This window comes from Cottoperca gobio, unplaced genomic scaffold (assembly GCF_900634415.1).
Source record: "Cottoperca gobio unplaced genomic scaffold, fCotGob3.1 fCotGob3_251arrow_ctg1, whole genome shotgun sequence".
Taxonomy (NCBI): domain Eukaryota; kingdom Metazoa; phylum Chordata; class Actinopteri; order Perciformes; family Bovichtidae; genus Cottoperca; species Cottoperca gobio.
In genome coordinates, this window is record NW_021166874.1 from 137,443 (window position 1) to 147,500 (window position 10,058).

A 10,058-nucleotide genomic window follows, 5' to 3' on the forward strand; every position below is an offset into this window, starting at 1 on the left:
ATACCTGACTCTAAATACCTGACTCTAAATACCTAACTCTAAATACCTGACTCTAAATACCTGACTCTAAATACCTGACTCTAAATACCTGACTCTAAATACCTGACTCTAAATACCTAACTCTAAATACCTGACTCTAAATACCTAACTCTAAATACCTGACTCTAAATACCTGACTCTAAATACCTAACTCTAAATACCTGACTCTAAATACCTGACTCTAAATACCTAACTCTAAATACCTGACTCTAAATACCTGACTCTAAATACCTGACTTAAATACCTGACTCTAAATACCTAACTCTAAATACCTGACTCTAAATACCTGACTCTAAATACCTGACTCTAAATACCTGACTCTAAATACCTGACTCTAAATACCTTGTCTGACTTTTGCTGAAATTGCAAAAAATAAAAGGAGGAAAAAGGAAAAGAGCAGTTTGATCTTTTGGAGTGAAATCCAGTTAAAAAACTTGTTTCCATCCCTTTCAAGTAGGGAAGCTGCACATTTAGGAAATAACTTGACAATCATTTTGTCAAAGTTCTTTATCCTTCAGTGGTTTGGGGATTACTGTGATTATTGCTTCTTTCCATGAGGGGGGAGTTTTCACCTCAGACAGGAGCCAGTTAAAGGCTCCTAGTAGTCGTGGAGAAGCTCTCTAGTTGTACCACTCCGATGGGATCCATCACTGCCTGGAGCCTTGTTTGTTTTTATATATTATATTCTTCTGTAGTTATCTTTGCTGTTATACGTTCGTTTTGTACTATGGAGGGCAGATCTGAGGAGTCTGGGAATGATTTAGTTTCCATATGATTTGTTGTTTGTAAAGCTCTTTGTAATAATCGCTGAACATATTCTCTTTCTTTGGGTTGGTATTTTATATTATATTAAGGCTGAGTTGTTTGAGGATCGTGCAGTTTGTTGACTGATTCCTGCCTGTTGCTTTGGGGCTGATTCCTAATCATGTTGTTTGACATGTTGCTTTTATCTCAGTTTCCTGTTGGAGTAAGTCGTTGATTTGGTTTCTCATCTCTTTGATTTGTTGTGTTTTTCTGTCACTTATTTCTTTATGCTTTTGTTCTAATTGTTTCAGGTCGGCTGTGAGATTCTTATATTGAGTTTCATTTATTTTTTTAGTTTACTTGTAATAGCAATTGATTTTCCTCGTATAACTGCTTTTAATGCATCCCATAATATGGCTGGGTCTGTGTTGTCGTTATTGTTTTCCTTCAGGTAATTCTGTATTTCATCTTCGATTTGTTATTCAATATGTCTACGTCCACTCTCCATATGCTTGTCTCCGTCTGCAGTTCAGTCTTTAAGTAGATCTGATACGTCAACCACTCCAATGTGACAGTCCTGTATTTTATCCCTGTTCTCCTTCTGCATAAAACATAATCAATCCTGGAGTATACTGCATGTACTGCTGAGTCGTAGCTGAAATCTTTTTGCTGCGGATTAAGGTCCCTTCATACATCACAAGATACATCAAAAGATCCCCAAGTGCTTTGTAAAAGGTTTCCTTATTCTTCTATCCAAATCATAGTCCATTATTACATTAACATCTCCACCACATTTACCTTCTGTTTCTACCGCAAGAAGATCAAGTAAGGGCCCAACACAATACTTATCACTCTCAGGAAGTCTAGCCATGAGCTAGCTTCAGCCGTTATCTTGTCCTTCTCCTTATTATTACTATTTATTTCTTTACCTTGACCATCTACGCTTTTCTTAATCTTGGTCTTGGTTGATCCTCCGCTCATTGTCAACGGTTCAGTTTCTCTTTTAATTTTCAATTTAATTTAATTTTGGAGTTTTGGCGTTTTCTTTTTGCCCTTTAATGGTGCAACAGTATCCAGGGTAGATGACAAGGTGTCTGAGCCCATGCTCTAAACTAATCTAAACAACACCTTGTCATCTATGATCTCATGATGTTAGAGAATGTTTCCTCTGCTGTGTCATCTAGTATTCTTTGTTTGACCACTGTCTCTCTTTTGGTCTTTGTTAAGAGTAGGTTAGCATCAAAAAACACAGTGATGGTCAGATATTGGTAATTCGATTACTGAGACCTTATCGATGTCCAGCCTTGTCGTTGTCACTAAGTCTAGCGTGTTACCATGCTGATGAGTGGGTTCACTGATATTTTGTTTTAGATCGTAGCTGTCTAGTTACAATACAGTAATTGCAAAATGAATAAACTGTAATGTACTTGTGTTAATGGACTTATTTCACCCCTGTTTGCAGCCATAACCTTATTTATATCTTCAACTGTGTAATACTGACTGAACACTACAATTTATTTTCTGCAATAATTCTACTGTGCAATAATGATGATAATGATTTACTTTGGCATTAATGCTACATTTCTGTATTTAAACTAATATTGTTATTTATACTATTTTTACATTCTAACACACTTGATCATAGATCCCATTTTACATTAATGTTCCCACTGTTGTTATATAGTGTAGTACATATGTGTGTGTGTGTGTGTGTGTGTGTGTGTGTGTGTGTGTGTGCGTGTGTGTGTGTGTGTGTGTGTGTGTGTGTGTGTGTGTGCGTGTGTGTGTGTGTGTGTGTGCGTGTGTCTTTCTTTTTATGGGAGCAACTGTAATGTAACACAACTGATTCTATAAACAAAAATGTATACAGAGATATAAACAGTAAGTATAGTAAGTGTAAAAGTTACGTTATAGTACTTTATTAGCTGTATTACGTAAAGAGAGAAGATAACGTTTGTGTTTATATGAAATCCGACATTTATTTCCCATTCCGTGAACGCAGCATGATCACTACTTGTTGCCTAGCGACCGGTAACGCTGCGAGGAGATCCCAACGTGGGAATCCGTCAACAGTACCGGTGACGTCAAGCGAGAATGAATGCTAAATACTTCATCCGGTCAAACCTTACAAATAAAAGTCTTACTGTTCGGAGAATTTCACACGCTAGAGGTGGGGCAAGTATTCAGATCCTTCTGTTAAAGTATTAATGCCACTCTTTAAAAATACAAGTAAAAGTCCTGCCTTGAAAATGTTACATTACTAATGTAAGTATAATCATGGAAATGTATTAAAAGTAGAAGATAAGCTAAATATGTTTTAGGTCCAACTGATGATCAGCCCAAAACATTGTCACATGTACACACTGAATAAACAAATATTCTAGCGTTTCCACCATTTAATCACAGAAAGAACGTTTGTCTTCTATATTAGGAAAAAATGTACAAACAATGGAATTTATTGGGTAATATTTATGTATGCTTTCTTTAAAACAGTGGTGTGATTTAGTTAGGGGAAAGTAACTAAAGTATTCTATGTCCTACAAGAGTCGGTCCATTTATATTTAATCCATTTATCCCTGCAATGTATTCAGATTTCAAGACTTTAGCCTAATCAGAATCAGCTTTAATGGACAAGTACTGTGTATTCACAATAGCTGTACACCTACAGGGAATTCTGTGGTATCGATCAGAACTAATGTTGTGGCATTTTCCCCTATTTGGGCACAAATTGGTTAATAAGTATTATTGTTCTTGGAATAAGTGAGTTTCTGATGAAGGATAAGGGACTGTAGCTCATCTCGTCAAAGTTTAATTTTGAAGGGAAATTCCCTGTTTCCGGTAAATGCGTCAGTTTTGACGCAGCCGGGTTGCTGTTTTCTCTTGAACTTGACCAGAACTCAACTGACGGACGCCGAGATGCCCGCTGCCGGTGCACTGTCAACACGTTAGAGGAAAAGTGACTTTTTAAGTTCTATTGTTATACTTTACCCGATGTTTATATGTTCTCTATGAATCAAGACAGAGGGCGTCACGAGCGGAATCAATGTTAGTTAGCTGTAATATAGTTTTAAGTTTGATAAGCTAGCTAACGTTAGCTAAACTTTAATTAACGGCTGAGTTCTTCCCGCTCACAAACAAAGATGTCGGAGGAGAACATCAGCTTGTTTGACTTGTTGAATTTAGCCATCGGGACACCCCAGAAGGGAGCTGTCAACTTCAGCGCCCTACACGCGCTGCTCAACGCCGTGCTGAGGCAGCTGGATATCCGGGAGGTGAAGACCGAGTGGAGGGACACTTCTCCCGGGGACGGGCGCCCCGATGCTCCGGTGGGTGTCCCCGCTCACATACAGGAGGACCGCCACACAGAGCAGGTAGAGCTCCGGGCTCAGACGGACAGCTCCACGGTGGACCAGGAGGTTCAGCCGGGCAACGAGCTGCAGGAGCGGACCGCGTCCCCCGGTCCCGCGGCGGGCGGCCAGGGGAGGCTCCTGTCCCGCATCCAGACCTGCGAGGACGGCGTGTCCAAGGTGAGAGCAACGAACTGTGAAAGGGTTCATCTTTACTTATATTCCCCTTATGTAGCTTTATATTCGTTTTAACAAATTCAAAAGTTGAGTTTTATCTCAATTGTATTTATTCCTAACTCAACCTGAAAACATTGTTTTTGTGACAACATATTTATTATTTTACATTTGCATTCATTATTATGAAGATCAAGACATGTCGACCTCTATTCACTGAGGTGATCACTAATGTGACATGCAATGAATAATACAGAATATAATAATGATAGTTATTATTATTATTATTATTATTATTTGTAAAGCGCCTTTCAAAGCTAAAAGCAATCTCAAGGCGCTAAATATAAATATAATGTCAAGGATAAAGCAAGATGAGCACATAATACACATACAGTTTGTTTTAAATCATCTTTCCATCTCTATATGATCTTAAGTATAACTTAACAAACTTGCAACTTTTTTCTCATCAGATATATTATCAATATTATATACAACGGTGTATTAATACTTGTTTATAGTGTTAAAATAGTGTTTTCCACGTACGCTACTTTCTTCTTACTCTTTTTACTTTACTACATTTATTACATAACCTAAGATACTATTTACTTTACAGATTCTAAAATATGATGCACTTTAATTCAGATACTCCGATATTTTACTGAAGTAAAGTCCTGAATTAAAAATATATTTAAAGTACCAAAAGTAAAAGTACTCACTTTGCAGAATGGTCCCGTTCAGAATTATAATTATTGTGTTCATCACTTTAATGTAGCAGCTATGTAAAAACATATTTATTAATAATAATAAACGTTATTTGTATAGCACCTTTCACACAAGAAGTAAGAGGGAATACCATGAACATAAAAACAGGGCTGATGGCAATGAATGCAAATTAAAACACTTGATAATAATATTAAATTAAGATAACAAACAAGTAAATATAATACATAGAATGGAACATAAAACCCACTGAATAATAATAATAATAATAATAATATTAAAATCAGTTACATTTGCAGCATCAACACGTCTTTAAACTCTTCTTGTCTTTTCATCAGTGGGGAGTTTTTCACATGGCGTGCACTCTGTACTGTGACAGCGTCAGTGTGAGGCTGCAGTACTCTCTTGTTCTTCTCTTCTGTGCGTGGCACGCTGCGGTGAACATTTCAGCGTAGTAATAAGCCCCTAATGACAGAGAGGACAATAGGAGATGGGCGCCACCCTGACATCTCAGATGACCTCTGTTCAGGTTTCTCACACGCAGCGTCCACCGGGTAGGAAGAGGATCTTCAGTAAAGTGCGCAAACTGACGACTTTTAAGACAAATATTTCATTCTGATGCTTTTTGAGACATTGTTCACGGTTCCTCCCTCGCTCCTGACCCCCTTCCCTCTGTGATGGGGTAATTAGTCCCCTGCTGAGATGACTCTGCTTGTCAGGCGATGAATAGCTCCAGGTGAAAAGCAGGACATCGGGCAGGTGCGGGTGATGCTGCGTCTCTCAGAAGCCCGTCTGAATCATTCATGTCCTCTGTGAGCAGCGTCCGGGTCGGCTGCCGTATCCGCTGACTTCACTGTGATGAGGTGACCCGGCGTGCCCTCGTCCACCTCTGTCTTCAGCCACATGTCAGGGGGGTCAGGCCGTATGCCATGGTTCACCTGTTAACCTGTCAGGAGAATTGTTTTCATAAAGCGTCTGATGTGGAGGCCCCCCCCCCCCCTCGTGCTGCCTGATGGGAACAGCTGAGTGACGTTTGTTGATCGAACCAACAGCTCCAGTTAATGTCCGACAGCTGGAGACGAGTTAAAGAGTAACGGAGGTGAAGCTTCAGGCTGCCTCCTCCCTGAGTGACGGCTGCTGTACGTGCACACGTACGTACGTACGTACACACGCACGTGCACACGTACGCCCACGTGCACACGTCTTTATATATAATAGTTTTCTTTACTGTGACATATTGACATTTAGCATTTTTATGTATTGACAGATTGCAGAGACACCAGATACACTTACATGTTCATTATTACAGGATATAGATTTATATATTTGTGTTACTCTAACCTTCTTCTGTCCTGAACACGCTCAGAGTAACTGAGTAACTGAGTAACTGAGTAACTGAGTAACTGGGGCTGTTGCTACTTCAGCTTTCATAAAGAATCCTGGTTTCATGTTTCTCTCACAGAAACTTTGTGCTCCGCCATGTTTTTATACTTAAAGCTGAGAATCAACGTTTTCTCCCGAGATGATGATGATGATGATGATGATGATGATGATGATTTAATAAAATGTTTCGTATCGTAAGAAGTCTTTGTCCCAAAGTTCATGAGCTGACAGAGATATAGAATTCATTTAAAATAAAGTATTGTTGCTTCAGGAATCATCCTGCTGAGTAGAACTGTGGATTAAAACTAAAGCAGCCGGTCAGTAACACACAGAACGTGTCCCGCCGTGTGACGCCACTTATTAACAAGCTGTTAGTCATTCAGGCTGCAGCTCTGTGGGGTCGCCATGCATCACTCCATTCTACACCAGTCAAACACATGCAGCTCAGGAATGTCCTTTGTTTCAGTTGTGACACACGCACACACACACACACACACACACACACACACACACACACGTTTACCCTGCCGGCCTCACAGGATCCTCATGTAGCAGCTTGATTTGTCTCCTCCACATTGTGCTTCTCCTGAAGTCCTGTGTGTGTTCATTGAGGTCAAAGGTCAGAGGTCAGTGGGATTCCTGAGACATTTCTTTATGTTAATTGTTTGGGAGCTTCAGCGTTTCCTCAGATCCTTTGGGGAGATCAAACTCAGTCATTGAGCCACAAATGACCCTTAAAAAATAAAAATAAACCCTTGAACACAATCCTAAAGTGTATAAAGTGTTCTATCAGAGTAAATGGATTAGTGTGTGTTTAATCTGTGTTCAATCAAGTTTCTTTCACAGAAACATGTTGTGGATTCTTTCTTTAGTAAACGCTGCAGTTATAGGACATGTTTGGATCACAACGTGATCTGGAGTCTAATTCTATAAATAGTTTAATACGAACAATATTAGTGCATCCTTACCTCACACTCTACACACACAGCTCTACACAAGTCTATGCAATGAGACACTTTATATTCCACATGTTGAAGAAAAGGAGTCATTTAAAGTTTACTGTGTGTGTGTGTGTGTGTGTGTGTGTGTGTGTGTGTGTGTGTGTGTGTGTGTGTGAAGGCCATGAAGATAATTCAGGAGCTCCACAACCACACAGACGATCTGAAGGAGGAGACGAAGGAGCTGCGCCTCCAGCAGACGGTGAGTCCAGTAGAAGAATCCTGTCACCATAATAACCGTCACAGTGGTTAAAGGGAGGCGTGAGCTCTACTGCAGATGTAACAGCTGTTCCCAGAAGAGTTAGTTAATGAATTGGGTTAGGGTTGAGTACATTTAATATCTCATCTTATGATTACAGGCAGAAGGTGAGACGTTCATACGAAGGCTGTGATAAGTGTAAATCATTTCTTTATCAACGGTCTTTAAGCTTCTTGTGCGTTATCTATATTAATGATGATGATGAGGGTAAAACATGATGTAGTGAAGTGAAGAGCTCCACTCTGAGCCCTGTGTAACAATGTTATATGAGGTGGTGTAAGCTCAGGGCGTGGTGGACGTCTCGCTCCTTCAGTCACGTGCCTGGCACAGACATGGGGAGGGCACGTTCTCTTAACATTTGTCTCTCTGCGTCCTGAAGGTTGCTGCTCAAGCAGAGACGGTCTCTGATGTGGAGAAGTGCTGCCACCGTGTGGACGCTCTGCAGGAGACTGTGGTTAGTGTTGAGACATAAACATCAAATCAACTTTACTGACATAATAACCTCTTAAAAGATGGGGATTTAAAGTTTCCATCTGGTGTGTTGTCTCTGTGACAGAGATCTCTCAGGGACACATTGCAGAAGTTTCCGGACCCGCAGGAGCTGAGTCGGTGTGTGTCCTGGGACGTCATGCAGTCAGCGCTGCTCAGCCACAGAGAACACCTGCAGGAGGTGAGATGTTTACGTGCAGTTCAGGGTCTCTCTGGGACAGGAAACCTCTGCTGAAGCACTCACACAGCAGCTTCCTCCACACCCACATGTGTTTATGTAACATGTTCTCCTGCTGCACACAAAGGGAGACACCGACCACATATATTCATTAAAGACAGTTGATGTAATGAACTTCAGCATGTCTCTTCTGTTCTACAGGAGCTCGTACATTCAGGGATTGTTGATCCAGCCAAAGAGTTCAGACCTACACACACGCCTGTCCACAGCAGCACGCCCTCCCCCCCCCACCCTGTCGGGGACAACGGCAGGCCGGCGGCTCCTAGTCCTCCAGCCAATTCTCCACAGATACCTGCGGACCCCCGAGCGGGCACCGAGGCTCCTCTGGCCCCGTCAGAGCCCCCTTGGCAGACTGATCCCGAAGCGGTCCTGAAGGCCGCTGCTACGCTCCTGCCTCGAAAGGCCAGCGGCTCAGAGCGCCACGCGGAGACGGTGGAGGCGCTGAGGAACATCGATAAACTGAAGGAGAGCTTCAGCGACCTGGAGGCTCGTGTTGCTGCGCTGGAAGAAGGTACGCTGGTCACTGACATCACGTCACTTCAGTTATCTGGAGAGTGTTTCTGTGTGTCTGTGGAAGAGAAACCAGCAGACGAGCACTGAAGCCAGTGATGTCGGGAGACAGAGCCAGGCTCACTGTCTTGATGCTAAGCTAACGTCTGCTGACTGTAGCTTCACAGCTGCTGTACAGATGTTAGAGTGTTTGTAAACACAACGAGAGTTTTCATAGCTTCTTCTTCTGGCAGCTGGCAGACCTTCTCATCGAGCCTTTAAGATCTGTTACTTCCCTCACTAATGACGTGATGTTGTACATGTAGGTTCAGGGGATGCGTTGAACAACCCGATGGATCAGCTGAACCAGCAGAGAGCTCTCATAGACAGCCTGATGAGGGACCGCGACAAGGTGGGTGAGAAATCTCTCAGGACTCCTCATCGTCACTTCCTGTGTGTCTGGTTCGGGGTCTGATTGTACGATGTGTCTGTCCAAAGCTGGACAGTTTGGAGGACATGTTTTTGAGTGTAACGAGTGGAGACAGAGACTCCAGCTCAGAGGCAGCTTCAGGGAGCGAGGACAGCAAAGCTTCTCATGAGCTCACACAGCAAATGTCCTACCTCAGGTAAAGACAGGTGTGAACACACCGGGGACATCGCAGCCAGTCCTGTTAAATGATCAGCAGTGAAAAGTCGCAAATCTGAAACTAAATAATTTCCTGGTTAAAGAAACTATTGACAATAAAACTACCAAACTCTGAAAACTAATTCATTAATGAAATGAAGAAAGTTGTAACATGATGTCAGTGCAGCTCATTGGTCCGAGTATCAAACCTTAATGTTGCATCACTTGAACATTTGTCTCGTCTTCACTTTGTGTTGGTATGTTTGAGCTCTTTGTTCAGAGCAGTGCAGACGTTGTTCATGTTCGTACCATCATGTTCAGGAAGTGTCTGCAGAAGCTGGAGGAGGAGCTGAAGCAGCTGAAGGCTACACAGGCTTCAGCTGTGGAGAGAACAGCTGAGCAGCACCTGCAGGATCAGGTCAGACACACTGTGAAGGCTCACATGTTCTCCTGCTGTGTTCAGGGTTTTACATTTTACATCTGGAGAGTTTCCTAAAGTGGCAATAGACAAGATGTTTGCTTTAACTTTCTTCTATCATTCTGAAGTAGACGC

The 10,058-nt window shown here is 41.9% G+C and overlaps 1 protein-coding gene across 1 annotated transcript in view; it reads left to right on the forward strand.

Annotated features, from left to right (window-relative positions):
• The first annotated feature begins 3,685 nt into the window (after positions 1–3,685).
• Positions 3,686–10,058, forward strand: part of LOC115005089 (glutamine-rich protein 2) — a 10,585-nt gene continuing 4,212 nt past the window's right edge. Inside the window, exons 1-8 of the mRNA XM_029426886.1 lie at positions 3,686–4,310; positions 7,527–7,607; positions 8,044–8,118; positions 8,221–8,334; positions 8,533–8,902; positions 9,207–9,292; positions 9,379–9,506; positions 9,827–9,923. Coding sequence (XP_029282746.1) covers positions 3,924–4,310; positions 7,527–7,607; positions 8,044–8,118; positions 8,221–8,334; positions 8,533–8,902; positions 9,207–9,292; positions 9,379–9,506; positions 9,827–9,923 — 1,338 coding nt within the window. The 5' untranslated portion in view covers positions 3,686–3,923. The remainder of the gene's footprint in view (positions 4,311–7,526; positions 7,608–8,043; positions 8,119–8,220; positions 8,335–8,532; positions 8,903–9,206; positions 9,293–9,378; positions 9,507–9,826; positions 9,924–10,058) is intronic.